Source organism: Prunus mume, linkage group LG8, assembly GCF_029339155.1.
Source record: "Prunus mume cultivar Tortuosa linkage group LG8, ASM2933915v1, whole genome shotgun sequence".
Taxonomy (NCBI): domain Eukaryota; kingdom Viridiplantae; phylum Streptophyta; class Magnoliopsida; order Rosales; family Rosaceae; genus Prunus; species Prunus mume.
In genome coordinates this window covers 4,193,930-4,209,506 of record NC_142705.1, presented here as the reverse complement: position 1 = coordinate 4,209,506, position 15,577 = coordinate 4,193,930, and the positions used below count along the sequence as shown (strand labels likewise).

Here is a 15,577-nt window from a genome sequence, read left to right as displayed (position 1 = left end):
GAGGTTTTTGCACTTTTAAAAAGTCATTATTCACAAATAAATGTGAGCCCGACTCAAACAACAAACATTCATCGTTATTGGATATGATTTGGGGAAGATGTCAATTAATTGATGAATCATCCTCCTAAAAAAGCACAAATTCATCATTATTGACCTTTGCTTAACCTCTAATTTTAGCATCCATCGTGTGACACGTGCTTCCAAGTCCCATGCTTAACAACCCAACAAAATAAAAAGTGAAAAAGCCCTTTTCTTTGGTACAACATAAACAAAGAAATTCCTTGAATAAATATAAGAAAGTTTCGATTTATTAATAAATAAATAGCCGGTGCCCACTGCCGCGGGTGCGCGCGCCCTGGCGCGCATGCAAGAGAAAAGAGATTATTGTGACCGTACGCACTAATTGACCGTTGGAGCTGCATCGGCTTTTCATGCGCCGTCACCGCACCGGATCCTCTCCCCACAGTTGCACCCTCCCAAGGAGGTGCGGGAAACGCCGTTTAACTACCCACTGGCAGCTGCAAGCGTAGATTGCATTTCCACGTGCTTTGGCAGTGAAAACACGCGCTCGGGCGTAGGATTTAAGCTTATCTCTCAACAGTCGACATCTGAGAGTCCCGCACTTTTGCGTCTGGAGGACTTTTCGTCCTTTCACCATCACCTCCTCCATCTCCACTCCAACTCAACTGAATTTTTTTTCCCACCTGGTGGATGGTCTCTCTCAGCGAAAAAGCACGGTCCTTTTTGCTAACTTACGCCGGGATCACTCTACGCACACTCCACAACCACGCCTCTGCAATGAGGCTCCGATCGTCCGCGGCTCTCGCGCTGCTTCTTCTTCTTCTCTGCTCTTTCGTCGCTGTTCCTACCGGGTCGGCCGAGTCGAACGAGTCTAACTCGGTGGCGGAGGCCGCCAATGCCGAGTCAATTAACTCGTCGCGCGGGAGATCCACTGAGGAGGACAGCTTCGCCGACATGATTGATCGGGCTCTGGAGCGGGAGTTCCCTGAGAATGAGCAAAATCAAGGTTCTTTAGATCCGAGCTTCAATTCCTCGGTTTGCAATTTCCATAAGTGGCTTTCAATTGCTGCTCTGATCGAATTGAATGCCTAACGGCCTTAAATTTCATGTTTGGCGTTGCATGCATTGTTAAATCGTCTGTTGGTGATGAAAAATGTGGAATTTAATTCAGTTGCTAAGTTGATTTTGTCATTGTTTGTCTCCTGTGGAAAATTTGAAGCAATTAATGACAGTAGATGATTGGTCTAAATTGTGTCTTCTTGTGCAGCCACGGATGCTGGTGGCTTCAATAATAGCGTTAATGAACAGCAGGTAGGCACTCACATGCTCTGAAATTTGCGATTTTTAAGTAATTTTGTTGGTGTTCGAGTTAGGCGAGTGTGAGAAAAACAAACAGAGCTTAAGAATTGCTGCATTCTTTTTTTTTTTTTAACATGTGTTTGATATTTTCAGTTCTCTTAATCAAGGTAAATGGTCTGTAAGTTTGTAACTGGATGATAATCACCTAGAAGCTTATTTTGGGATTTAGTTGGTCGAAAAGAAACCATAGATAAACTTATTGCTTATGGAGATTTAAAAGTTAACACCTTTGACGCATTTTAATCTTAGCTACCAATAAAAGAAAATTCTTTAGATTGATCAAAGGAAAAAAAAAGTTTATGGTGGATGCTATTTATGTAGACTTATCACTCCAACATTTCTTCTGTTGGATATGGCTTGAAGAGTCTATCTAGGCCTGTCAACAAATCAGGTTCTCGTATAATTCATCTGTATCTTATTAAATTAACTGGACAAGGGTGATGATTTGATAGGATTATCAGATTAGGATTTGAATTTTTCAGCTTAACACATTAAACATGGATCAAGGCTAATCCGATCCAACTTGATAGTATATCATTTATTTACATTTATGGATGAGTGATTTTGCATAATCCTTGGCCCGAGATTGAAAGCTTAACTGTTTGTTTATTAGGCAGTTCTGGAAACCGTTGCTAGAGTTAAGTCCAAGAAAAATGACAGCAAGGAGGAGAAGTATGTTCTTCTATCTTGTGAACTGAAGATCAAATATGTTTGACTTCAATTTATGGAAGTGGTTGTAATTGGAATAGGAATACTTTAAGTGAGTTCGCTGACATCTTTGTGACCTTTATGTTAGGTCATTTCAGTTTCAGGATGTTTTCCATCTGGATAATGAGAATGGAGAAGAAGATATGCCAACTTTAATAGATCGGAAGGTATGCCTGCCATCTGTCATTGGATAATTTTATTGAGTTCACGATTCATTTATATTATTGTAATATAGATAGGTAACTGAAAGTTTAAGTGGATAAAAGTACATTAATGTACACACATAACAATTCTATGGTGACGATAACATACTGCTGTTTTGGATAATATATACACTGTCTTGTGCTTGAAGCTGATACTTTTCAGCATGCTGAAAGTTTTATTTTTATTTTATCAGGACAATGTCTTTATTATGTCTAATCGCAAGTCAAAATATCCTGTGCTGCAGTTGGACTTGAGGTCAGCTTATGTTTTCTTTATTATTATTTCCATTTCATTTATGAGCCACTGAAACTTTTGGCTGATATATCCTCTTCATATGTTCAGATTGATTTCAGATCTTGTAGTTGTCATTGTCTCTGCAACTTGTGGTGGAATTGCCTTTGCCTGTGCTGGACAACCAGTCAGTCCACTATCATAGCTCTTCGCTTTCTTTTATAATGAATTTCTATTTGAAGATTGGGAATTATCTTCTGAACTAAGTCCTGGCATCTATATGCTAAGTCTTTCTTTGCCTTTAGATCAACGTATTGTCCTAAAAGTCATCACTCACTACATTATGAATTTTTGTAGGTTATTACTGGATATTTGCTAGCAGGATCTGTCATCGGACCTGGAGGCTTAAGTTTTGTCAGTGAAATGGTGCAAGTATGTTGTCATATGATATTAAAGTATCTTCATACGCATTACTTCCATTTCCTTATTAAATTACATGCATGTAGGTTGAGACAGTGGCTCAGTTTGGGGTGATCTTTCTTCTTTTTGCTTTGGGCTTGGAATTCTCGGCTACTAAGGTTGGCTAGTAAATTTAATGTTGCAGTATTCCTTCTGAGTTTTGTTTGTCTGTTAATTTAGGCCATGATACTACTCATTCCTTTTCAAGTTTGCAGCTTCGGGTTGTTCGAATAGTGGCTGTTCTGGGAGGTCTACTGCAAATTTTCCTGTTTATGTGCTTGTGTGGAATAACAGCCTCAGTATGTCCGCATTTTAATCAACATTTTGTGTTACATATATATTGTGAAACAAATACTTCAAAAGGACTTGTTACCCAATTGGAGTTTCCAATTTTCATACCTTGGACTGGGTATTTGAGGTAGTTATGTGTTTCTGGGGCTATGGAATTATACCATGTGCACCACATGGTAGTCAGGCTGGACTAAGCCTAGCCATTTTGCTCTAAGAGACAAGTGTAAATTAGTATTATACTTCAAAACATTTTGGTTCTCTTGCTTTCTTTTTTATGACTCCATGTTATAATTGTTTCTACTATCTTTCTTTCCACTTAGATCTGTGTGTTCAATGGATTTCTAATGTGACTACTGCATGCTATTTCTAGTTATGCGGTGGGAGACCTTCTGAAGGGGTATTCGTTGGTGCATTTCTTTCTATGTCTTCAACAGCAGTGGTGACTCTCTTTGCCCTGATATCTCTATATATTTTCTCATGTACCACTTATGTTTTTACCTCGGGGAAGTATATGGATTCATGACCAATTTAATAATTCTTGCAAATGGGTTGTGGGTGTCTTCATCTTATGTTAATCTGACCTTAGTACCGCTTTACAATTGTTTGCATAGTATGCATAAAATTTTATTGTGTTCTTATTCAATATGAGGCGTTGATATGCAATTGGATGGACTAGTTGGTGCAATATGTATCTAAGTGGTGATACCAGAAAACAAGCTTGCCTACCTCTCCTTTTGTCAAATCTCATTTGTTTTCATGTATTCTTGAAACTTGATCTTCCTGTGCCACATCTTAGATTATGTATTGTTTCATCCTTTTTGGTCTGTAGGTTTTGAAATTCTTGATGGAAAGAAATAGTATTAGTGCTCTTCATGGTCAAGTTGTGGTTGGCACTCTTATACTGCAGGTATGTGATACCACAATTTCTCACTTTACAGCATCTATCACTGATAAGTTTCTGTATTTAAACAATGATTGAAGATTCAGGTTTATGATTTCTCACTGATTTAAACTTGTGCGTCCTACTAGGACTGTGCTGTGGGTTTGCTATTTGCTCTGCTTCCAGTTCTGGGTGGGAGTTCTGGTATTCTTCAAGGAGTAATATCCATGACTAAATCGTAAGTAAAGGTTATGAAAGGTCATCCTATCATATGAGTTCATCCAAATGTTTAGGTTGAAATGACTTTCATGTAAAGCATAAACAAATCAACACATTTTAGCAAAAATTCACAACAGCACCAAAACGGGGAAAAGAGAGAGGATGCAATCAGGCTTAAAGAGCTGGTGGCAGACCTGAGTTAGCAATTTAAAGGCCTGATACTCTTTTGGTCGAATAAAGGCTGGATACTCTATCCTTGAGTGTGCAACAGAAAGTTAATCAGTCATTATTTACTTATCACAACAACAGTTCATCTGTCATTGTTAAATTAGTAATATAATTTAAGATTATGTAGATGAAATAACTGAGAAATTGATATTGCTTTCTAAGCTTATGCTTTATTTGGGATATTCAAGTGGTTGGGCAGGTTGTAAGCAGGGTCATTTATACACACTTATGTAGTTCCCATTACTCAGCTGTGGAAAGCCAAAAACAGCATAGTTAGTCTTTGGCACATCTAGGAAACTCTTAACTGCTCTGTTTCTCTAGTGATATTGCAATTAATTCTATTTTACCTGTTTTGAGTGTCCATTAGTGCCACATGTCTCTTTTCACATGCTAATCCATTATTACAGGTTGGTGGTGTTGCTTATATTTTTGGCCACCTTGTCCATATTATCACGTACTTGTGTACCATGGTTCCTTAAGCTTATGATAAGCCTATCTTCTCAGGTATTGATAAATCTTCAATTTTGATGCAGTCTGATGCTTTAATTTTAGAGATTGTTTTGGCTGAACAATTACTGTGTGCAGACTAATGAACTCTATCAATTGGCATCAGTGGCATTCTGCTTACTTGTCGCTTGGGTATGTCTCATTTCCTATCTTTTACATCTTCCATTTTAGAAGGACAGACTCATTCCAGTTAATATGCTCAAGTAAGATAAACAGACCATCTTGCCATTGTTTTGAGCAAATTACTTGCGTCATCAACAAAGAAAAGGGGAAAGTAGGGGGATTAGGGGTTACATATTTGTTAGTTGATGCCTACCCCCTGAACATTTTCCCCAGAGTTCTACAGCACTTGCTTCCATGCTCACACATCTCTATCTAATGACTAAAGGATTGATATAATATGCTTTTTTATTCTTTTTTTTCAAATGTCATTTCAGTGTAGTGATAAGCTGGGTTTAAGCCTTGAACTGGGTTCCTTTGCGGCTGGAGTGATGATATCAACAACTGATCTTGGTCAGCATACACTAGAACAAGTAAGATATCTTTTGTTCATTATGTACTTAAGAAGTTGTGGGGTGCCTGATACAGGCTTTACAAGTTGTTTTCCCCTTTTATGATTGATGATTCTAGGAATGTGCGGCTTTTTCATTTAACTTGTCTTGGTACATACTATTGAATTTTCTTATCAATTATCATGACATTTGAATTCAAGATTATTATCTTTACTTGTGTTTCTGCTCTTATTTGGGGGGTTTCTTTGTCTTTCAGGTTGAGCCCATTCGTAATTTCTTTGCTGCTCTTTTTCTCGCCAGCATTGGGATGTTAATACATGTTCATTTCCTTTGGAATCATGTTGATATTTTATTAGCAGCTGTTATATTGGTCATCATTATAAAAACTATAGTAGTTGCCAGTGTGGTCAAGGGATTTGGATACAATAACAAGACTTGCCTTCTTGTAAGATTTCAGCAAACTGCTAACACAGTTTTACCTGTATTTATACTATTTCATACATTTTATTGACGGAGGGGCCTTAGGTTATCCCATATGCGTAGGTTGGGATGTCTCTGGCACAAATTGGAGAATTTTCTTTTGTTCTTCTAAGCCGTGCTTCTAATCTTCATCTGGTTGAGGTGAGTGCATCTTCACCTGTAAAATTACCAAGGAATTTTATAAACTTAAATCTCTTTGCAAACCCCAGCTAATCTAGGGACTTAAGTTTAAAATAACCTGACTTTGTAACTGAAGGTTTATCACTATTGCAGGGTAAATTATATCTGTTGCTTCTAGGCACAACAGCTCTCAGTCTGGTACGTGCGGCATCTACTGAAATGTTAATTGCAGCTCAGTTTGAAAACATGGCCTGTTTAAAGGGATATATATTTTTGTAATCTAATGGTGCAGGTCACTACGCCATTGCTTTTCAAGATGATTCCTGCTGTTGTTCATCTTGGCGTGTTGTTGCGGTGGTTTTCCCCTGATAACCCAACTGTGGTAATGATCGGCACTTGCACATTTACTCGTTAAATTTTCACCATACAAAAAGGTGTCAGTTTAGAGTTTTGCATAGTTCTTGTTGGAGCTAGTGTTTTGAAATATCTTGAATATGGTTTCTCCTCCCAGATTGGATTTAAAGGAGAAAGCTATCGCTCAGACAGTGCTAAGCGTATTGCTATGATGGTCCAAGGCTCTCATGATTCATGACATTAAACAAAGCATGAACCAGAAAAATGCGCCTTTACCTTATGGGGTTGTTATACTCTGGAGGAGAGGTATTTAAGAGTGCAGAGGAGGTCGACTGGTTGAAAAGTTTCTAAACTGTAAAGCTCCTCAAATTGTTGCCTACTTTCCATGCATCTGAATGATTAAGAAAATAGTGAATCCTAATGCCAACAGCGACCGAGAAAAACAGAGCACACTGGAGATACCGAGCCAGAAAATTTTGTTCTTTGTGAAATAGTGTCCATTTTGTAATGTAAATCATTTCCTCTCCCCCCATTCTCCTCCTGAGGTTGATAATTTTAGTTGTCTTGTTTTTCTTCCCTAGTTTAGAATCAGCGATGTTCCCAAACTCAAATGTATCATGTATTTGTTCTTATAATGATACCACAGTTTTCTTTTTCTTTCTTAAACTTTGGTTCTTTTTAAGGGAAGATGCAATTTCATCTTGGCTGTTTGTCACTAAAACATGGTGCTCCCTACCTAATTTGACTTGGGTTCATCATATTACAGTAATAATAATTACTTTAAAAGCAAATTGAGGTAAACTCTATTGATTGCATGAAATAATATCCAAATATATCTTTGGGAAGTTGTCGGCCATTGCTCTCTTAACACGTTAAAGGGAATATAATCAATCCAGTGGTGATAGTTACAGATAATTTCATCTGTTAAATTACCATGGAAGTGGAAGTCAGGCAAGGCTGCCATATAAAATATATATAAAAAAAACTACATGATCATCAGAAGTCATCTTTGATGTTAAGGTTGAAAGTGAAAATAGGCAGAACCACAAGGAAACATACAGTTTAACCCAGTTGATAATTACAATTAATAAAGTGAAAATGGTTAGAGTGTGAACTGGTTTCAGGAAGAAAACAAATGACGAAACGACTAATGAGAAAGAATCAAGGCAAATTCTCCGTCAGCTAACTAAAATAGTTGGTTAATCCACGTTTTACTGACAAAGATTGTTCACTAGTTTAGTAACTCAGTCTTAATTTACAATTAGTTCTTAATTAAATTAAGAGGCCGGTCACCATCACATGACATAATTAACATTAAGTATGCACTCACTAATATATATATATACATGTAATACTTTTTAGCTTTTGCAGACATGATGCGGCTACAGAATGCTTATGTCCCTCGGTGGTGCCTGCCTCTGGCTATAAATAAACCTTGCTTGCTAGTTGCTGCTGACAAGAATATATTTTTCTTTTTCTTCATTTCTTTACTGTATGATGGGGGATGACCTACCAGGCTACCACATATCATTAGTTTACTAAATATGGTTCAAAACCAGATTAGTAATTAAACAAACTGAGATTAGCTGAAATAAAAAAAAATGTTATTAAGACAGGGCTCCAATGAGGGTGATGGCAATGCTTTTTACGCATGCAGCATTATGATTCATGACAGAAATGTGTATGCATGTTTGTACAGATTTGAAACAAGGGAAAAGATAAATGGGATTTGTGTCTGCTTGCTGGAAGAAACAAACTTGTATCCTCCACAAGATTCATGTGAACATGAAAGTGGATATGTGGATTTTGTTTTGATTGAGTAAAGGTTTTTCCAAACAATTTGACACCACACACAGATAGTTACGGGTATTAAAGAAGACATAGCAAGTTGGTTGAATGTCTCTGTAATTTAAAAGTGATAATAAATGTGACAGATAGTATTAAATCAAACAAAACAAATACGTACAGACAGACACAAGGATCGAAGAATTTCCAAGCACATGGTTAGTGCTATTATTTCAACTCCACTATTAGGAAGGGATATAGTGGAATAGGGACATTGACCGATTGCCCTAAAATAACACGTCGGAGTTCACCAACAAAATGAAAATAAGATGATTCTTCAGGACGCTCTAACGCATTCCTTTTATATAAAGAAAACCTTAGGCTTGCTAGGAAAACTAATTAGAAAGCGAAAAGGAAATAAACAAAGTTTTCTAAAATATTCTAAAACTTTAAAGGCTGAAAAGTCAAAGTAAACGATAAAATTTAGCTAACATAGCTCATGTATCACAACAAAGTGGTGAGTTGCACTCGTCACCTTGTTCTCTTTGAAACAATGGGTCATAGGCCTGATTCTGAGCTCATGACCCATATTTGCGCAAATTGGGCTTTGTTGCCGCGACGACGTTGCACACCTATCCAGCTCTTCCTCGATCAACTCAACCATGTATTCTACGTCAGTTTCCCATCAAGAGGGAGAAGTACTTAATTTCAATTAACGGGATGCTAATATGACAATATTTCAAGCCAATCATGCACTACATTGCAAGAAGGTTAATATGATCATGTGTAATTGGATTAGAATATTGTCACAGCAGCATCTTCGATGTTGATAAGTTTTTCTCGTGTAGGCGAGGAAAGAAGATTGCAATGAAACTTCTTTCTTTTTTTGGCTAGGGGGTTGGCTTGTAAATTTAGCACACTCAAAGAGAACCCTCCCCTAGAGAAAAACTTAGTTGCAATGGGGATAGCAAAGAAACTTAGTTGCAAGGGGGATATCATTGTTTTGCTATCCCCGACCAATAATATTATGTCACATAGAAATATTATCACGCGTATAATGTATTATTGGTCGGAAATAACAAAATAATGTTATCCATATTTCATAGAAGTCTTTCTCCTACCGATGAACCATGTCCCTGCCTACTCCGAGCTAGCTAGACATGAAAGCCCTAGAATGTGACATTGTGTTTTCTTGTGAACATGTGGACTAGCTTCATTTCTTCCTTATCTTAAAAACGATAGAAAAGCATACAGATGTGTCAGCTGTGTGGTCACACAAAATTAATGAAATTTTTTTGTCTTCTTTTATTTGGTGAACTAATAACTCTGTCGTTCTAATGTTATAGGGATATGGATTTTCTTGAGGTACTCTCCAAATCATAGATTGTGCTAGATGCCCCTCAAGACAAGGGAAAAAACAACCCTAGAAAGATAAAACAAGATTGGGGAATTATCAATTGTGGTCAAGGAATTGAAGTGTTTACTAAGGCTCTGGTTAGACTTTTGAAACATTCAAACTTCCACAAAAAGTCTTGAGTATTGGGAATATTGTAGTCAAACTTATGAAAATGGTAGTTAATTACTTGTATCCTGGTCACCAGTCCACGGTTTCCAGATCTTTTTTCTTTCTGTTTCCTAGCTAGTGTTTTGCTGCATATTGAATTTTTTTTCTTCTTGTGCATCAATTAATTTCCTCACTATTACATTAAATTGACTTTAAAAAGTTAAGAACTTTTTGGGATGGAGCCGACAGTAAATTATAGGGATGAAATTGCTTGGAAATTACAGAATGTAAGAGAGTCAAGCTGTGGTGTTGTTGAGCAAAGACCTGGACATACATGATTTTTTTCATTTTTAAATACAAGCGAATAGTCTAAACTACAACTGAGAAGAAAGTTTCTTACATACACACTATCAAAGTATCATAGGAATTCACACCCTGTCGGCACTCAAAGATATTAACTATGTATAGCTAGTTGTTTTTGGCTACGATGGAAATGGAGAAAAGAGAAGCTACGCTTATGGAAATAATACGACGACAAACCAATATATATATTTTCAAGTAACAAAGCAATCTTCCAAAAACGCTAGCTTTCTCATGCTGCCATGCACGTTTTTCCTCTCTGGTATTCTTTTCGACAGTTGTCACTGTTAGATCGTACTTACTTATCATCAAACATTCAACAAAACTGTATTCATGCATTAAAGAAACCTTCACATTTGTCATCAAATCATTGGTGCAGATTAATCATGTGTTTGTGTTTTGCATCTGCTTTTGTGCAAGGATTTCTGTTCCTTAATTACCATTAGCCAGACTGGCACAAAGATATCAAGCTTTCTTTATTTATTACGAAGAACAATCTTGAAAATGCTGTGTGTTATTTTAATTTGCAAATCAATACCATAAATAAGGACCTGGATTAAAATAAACCTAGTGAGAAGACCCAACAATGGTTAGGTCAATATTGAAATGCGCCTATCTGTGGAAAGCCCTTTTTCCCGAATTGATTATCGCTTTGGATTATATATATTTTAGAGATAATATCACTGCCAATAATTGTTAGCTAGCAACCAATGAAACTGGTTAACTACATATAGTTAGCATAAAGTAGAATAATTTTTAATTAATTCCAAACAAGTTAAGCACTAAGCACTTCCATAATAAGTTTTCATGCATGGATTATGGATACATCCTCGTTTATTCAAAGGAAGGGAAAAGAAGAGAACGTTAAATATATAATTAAGACATATACTAACTATAACTAAAGTAAAAGTGGCCCATGAATTCTCCTTGAGATCCTTCTCCCTCCTCAGCTGCTTAATTGGGTTAAAGTCAAAATCATCATCATTTCTATAATGCATCCCCAATCCATCGACTAATTTTTTTTTTTTCATGTAACACTAATTGGTCCAAGATTAAGAAGGGGACCTGCAGGGGATGGGGAAGATTTATTTTTTTGTTCCAAACTAGGACTAGTTGGCGCCGCAAGCTTGAGCTCTAGATCCGGTACAACTGATGCTGATGAAGCTGGTTTTGAGGCAGCAATGTTTGATGAATATTTCATCTGGGAATCGATCAATCCGTAAATCCAAACCGGCAGCTGCTGATTAGCACTGCAGTGATCCGGTTTTCGATTATCTAAGTTTGGATTTTGAGCTGCTACGGAGGTGCCAAGTTCAAGCAGAGGCAGCGTGGCACCAGAATTGTCATGAATAATATTGTTATGTTGAGGAGGAAGAACTTGATGCTCATCGCTTAATGGCTGCTTATAATGAGAGGTGTTGGTATTGGCAGGATGACCAGTTGACAGATTGATATTGTTGCTCCTCCCAAACTGTCACATATATGAACATAAGTGAATTTTGAGCACAAAATTAAAATTCAATCCATACATAAATTTTAATTAAGAGGGGGAGATTTTTAAACATATATGTATATTATATACCATGTCGAAGAGGCTAGAACGTCGTTTCTTCTTGGTGAGGGTTGCTTGCCTGAGAAAGTACTTCTGAGCATGGCTGGCAACTTGGGTTGGGGTTCTTGTGGTCACATAATTCCTAGAGATGCCTCTCCAGTCACCCTTTCCAAGCTTCTCGAGACCGATTAGAAACGTCCGGTGCTCCTCTTCTGTCCATGGAACTCCTAACAACATATGCATGAAAATAAGATCAATATATATAATAAACATTTACAAGTATGTTAAGCAAAAAATAAATGGGTGACTAATTTGTGCAGAAAATGTGCTATAGAAACTGAATACACAGAAGAAATTGAAGTAAAATATCCCTTCATGTTGAAGTTTTTATTTTCCTTTCAAAATAAGAAGAAGAAGAAGAAAGAAATGATTAAATGGGAACTGACCCTTTTTCCTCTCTTGGGCTCGGCATATGAGGCCATCAGAGAGATAGCCGACGGATGCTTTATCCTGAATAGAATTCTCATCCACAGAAATTCTTGAAGAAGATGGGGAGGACGATGAGGCCGATGACGTGGGCAAGCAATCCATGCTGAAACTTTTCTTCATGGACATGGCCACATGATGATTCATATTAGATGATGAAGGCATCATGAGATGACGATGATCATGATGATGAAGTTGGACACCAAAGAGCCTAACCCCAACATGACCAACACTAAAACTTGTACCAGTCCCTCTGAAATTTGTGCAGGTCCTTGAATTGTGGCCTATGTTTCCACAATGTGAGCACTTTCTGCCCATTTTCACCCAGACAAGAACAATGATAATATTATTAAGTGCCTTCCCTCCACTTAATTCTCCAAATAATAACAAGTCCAAAACTCAGAGAGAGAGAGAGAGAGAGAGAGAGAGACACAGAGAGAGAAAGACAGAGAGGAGAGAGGGAGAATAAGTAAAGTGTTTTGGTGGTATATAAGATGATGGGGGAAGGGGGGGTGAGGGTGGGGTTTATGAAAATGGATGCACACCAAGAGAAGATGATTGGATGGATATTTATTTATTGATGGATTTTTTTTCCAAGTTGGGTTCTAAACATATTAACAAAACTTGTATAACTACCTACCTCTCTCTGCCCCCCTTTATACAAATTATAAATCTTATCTTGTACAGGATACTTTTTGTCCTCTGGAGTTTGTAGGCATATATACTACGTACGTACAAATATTGATGAGTAGGGGACCCTCTAGCAAACTATTCAGCTTTTTGTGTTTTGTGTTTTTTCCTTTTTTATTAAACACCAATTACTTACTACTTTATATAAGAAGATAAATCGCAGGTAGCTATATGTTCGTATCCTTTTTTTAATCACCACAGAGCGAAATATCACTAAACTAAAAGTTAGTTAATAATTATATTCACATTTAAGTCAGTGTGTACATAATGAGTTTTTTTATGTATTACCTTTGAATACGGTGTGTACCGTGAAAGAGAAGAGAAAGAGAAAGGTGAATGAACTTTTCCAATATCTTGGAAGTAGGTGGGTGAGAAATATCTAAGAAAAGGAAGACTACTTTGAAAGTTTATACATTGATCAACCCATATGTTGCACTTTCTTAGGAAACTCATGGAAACAACATACCTTACCATTCTAAGACAACCAAAAAGGGCAAAAAAGAAAACAGAATAATGTTAGCCGAAATTAGTTCAACATTATATGATATTTTTCAGTACTTTCATAGTTAGTTCCACCAAAAATTAAGGAGGATGTTAGGCTCTTGCTCATAAGTCAACAACTATATGCCCCCCTAATACCAATAATTTCAAAGGAAGGAAGCCAAAATTATTGTCCATTTCAAATCAGTGGACCAATTAATACTCAAAATAGATTGATGTACAAATTAATGATTTGATCATGATCACCATCTAATCAAACATTGAAATAATCGAAATCGCTTAAAATCTATGATCACCATCATCATCATCATGGCCATTTTCCATATTGTTGGCAAGTAAATTTGTTTTTATTCGACAGTTGATTATCAATCTATATCATCTATTATCAAGTCTTACATAATTATTTATCCTCGATTTTTTTTATATCTCATAACATAACCGTATCACTTAATTTTTTTCATTAAATTATTTTATATGCACAATTTATGGCTAATCACTTTAGCTAAGGTCTACCATAATTATTATCACACAAAATATATAGAATCCCTCAGTTTGATTAAAGGAGAAGAATAGTATATTCCCTTTCCCCTATTGGTAAAGCAATACACGAGTACTTCAAAATCTAGAGAGAGAGTCATGAGATATCTATAATTAATAACTTAGATAGACATATTTATATCTCACGCAACTACTTTTGTCTTACTTAATGTTAATCGTGGGGCCATCTTGTTAATTAAGATTTTAAGCAAGTTGGAGAAAGAAAATAATCCAATATATCAGGAGGCCAAGTTGAAAATTATTTAGTCCTTTCTATGTCTGAACCAGGAAACACTTCCAAATTATTTATTTATTTTATTATGCATTTTGCATTTGGCATTATTATAGAAACGAATCTTCCCTCGTATGAAACCAGAGGATATTTATAATTGACAGTTGAATATATTATGTTATTAAATAGTAATTATAATTAAATTCCCTTAATTGCATTGATATACTTGTCCCCTTTTGTCAAAGGGTTGTACTAGCCTATGAGCTAAAACTGCAAGAATGGGGGTGAGCTTGAGATCTCAGCTTCATCTGAAAGGGACTCGGAGGGAATATTTATTTTAAGTACCAAGTTGTACAGATTGATTATTAAAGCATATATGTCTTGCTAAATCATGTTCCTGTGTTCAATAATTATATTAAATCTGGTACAGAGATTTGATTAGAAATCATTCTTTTTCTGCCCACAATTGCTTCCCACACAAACCCAAAAGGCATCAACTTTAGGAGAAATAAATGGCCATAAAATAATTATGTGTACCCATCAGCCTGAGTTGCTCAAGTTAAAAATACCACTGCATCTAAAGAAGGGAATGATCAACTTTCGAACAACAGGGTGCACCAATTGTTGAAGTACAAGTAGAGTATAGTGAAGCAATAGTATCGGACCATGATCGATGTTTTTGCTTTAATTTTAGATTAGTTGTCCACGCGCGTAATGTGATGTAAAATGATCATAATCGTTGAAACAAGTGAGGGGAATAATGAATCAACAGTTGAAATGAGTTCATTTTTTATTTTAAATATATTATAGCACTGCTTTTTGAGTCTAGTTCTTTCCCTATAGTCCAACCAAAACATAAAGGAAAAAGAGAATGGGAGGTTGTAAAACACTAGCATCCACTGATAAGCAAGATAGAAAAAAGTAGCACACACATTTCTAAGTTCAAATATGGGAAAAAAAGTTAAAAGAATGGACAAGGTTTTGACATGGGTCATATTCAAAACCCAGATCTCAACTGCTCTTTAATCTTTTTAATTAGGAACTGAGAGCATAATGCCTTTATATCTCATTTTCATATCATTATCATATTATATACATAATTAATCTTCCATTAGTGCTAAAGATTACATCATATGCCATGATCCAATATTAGCTGCAACTGCAAATGAAGTAGAGGAATATACAATGTACAAGCACTAAGCATCTTTTCTTTTTCTTCTTCTTCTTTTCTTTTTTTCTTCAAAATAATCTCATATCAGCAGCCACAACAGAAGTGATATTACTGTCAGTTGTCTATTTTATTTATTTGTGGAGAGGGAATGATTGTAACAGTAAGCCAAAGAACATCAGTACTTAA

The 15,577-nt window shown here is 36.3% G+C and overlaps 2 protein-coding genes across 3 annotated transcripts; one reads left to right on the top strand and one right to left on the bottom strand.

Moving 5' to 3' along the window:
- The first annotated feature begins 560 nt into the window (after positions 1-560).
- On the top strand, positions 561-7,239 carry KEA4 (K+ efflux antiporter 4). 2 transcript variants are annotated; one of them, XR_016122711.1, is made up of 20 exons: positions 561-1,027; positions 1,289-1,332; positions 1,994-2,052; positions 2,177-2,255; positions 2,486-2,547; positions 2,635-2,710; positions 2,881-2,955; positions 3,030-3,101; positions 3,198-3,281; positions 3,644-3,712; positions 4,103-4,180; positions 4,303-4,391; positions 5,008-5,104; positions 5,186-5,239; positions 5,545-5,640; positions 5,876-6,064; positions 6,145-6,240; positions 6,373-6,417; positions 6,512-6,601; positions 6,731-7,239. XR_016122711.1 is itself a non-coding variant. In XM_089042914.1 (20 exons), the coding sequence occupies exons 1-20, from the start codon at positions 712-714 to the stop codon at positions 6,809-6,811; spliced, it is 1,833 nt and encodes a 610-aa protein (XP_088899040.1). In that variant the 5' UTR covers positions 561-711; the 3' UTR covers positions 6,812-7,239. The 2 variants fall into 2 exon arrangements, 1 of the variants encoding a protein (XP_088899040.1); XM_089042914.1 differs by having other exon boundaries at positions 6,163-6,240.
- A 3,717-nt stretch (positions 7,240-10,956) lies between these two features.
- On the bottom strand, positions 10,957-12,725 carry LOC103340749 (uncharacterized). Its single transcript, XM_008244193.3, has 3 exons — positions 12,221-12,725; positions 11,805-12,001; positions 10,957-11,693 (listed from the first exon to the last, which is right to left on the bottom strand). Exons 1-3 carry the CDS (start codon positions 12,576-12,578, stop codon positions 11,250-11,252), a joined length of 999 nt encoding a protein of 332 aa, XP_008242415.2. The 5' UTR covers positions 12,579-12,725; the 3' UTR covers positions 10,957-11,249.
- Between the last annotated feature and the right edge of the window lie 2,852 nt (positions 12,726-15,577).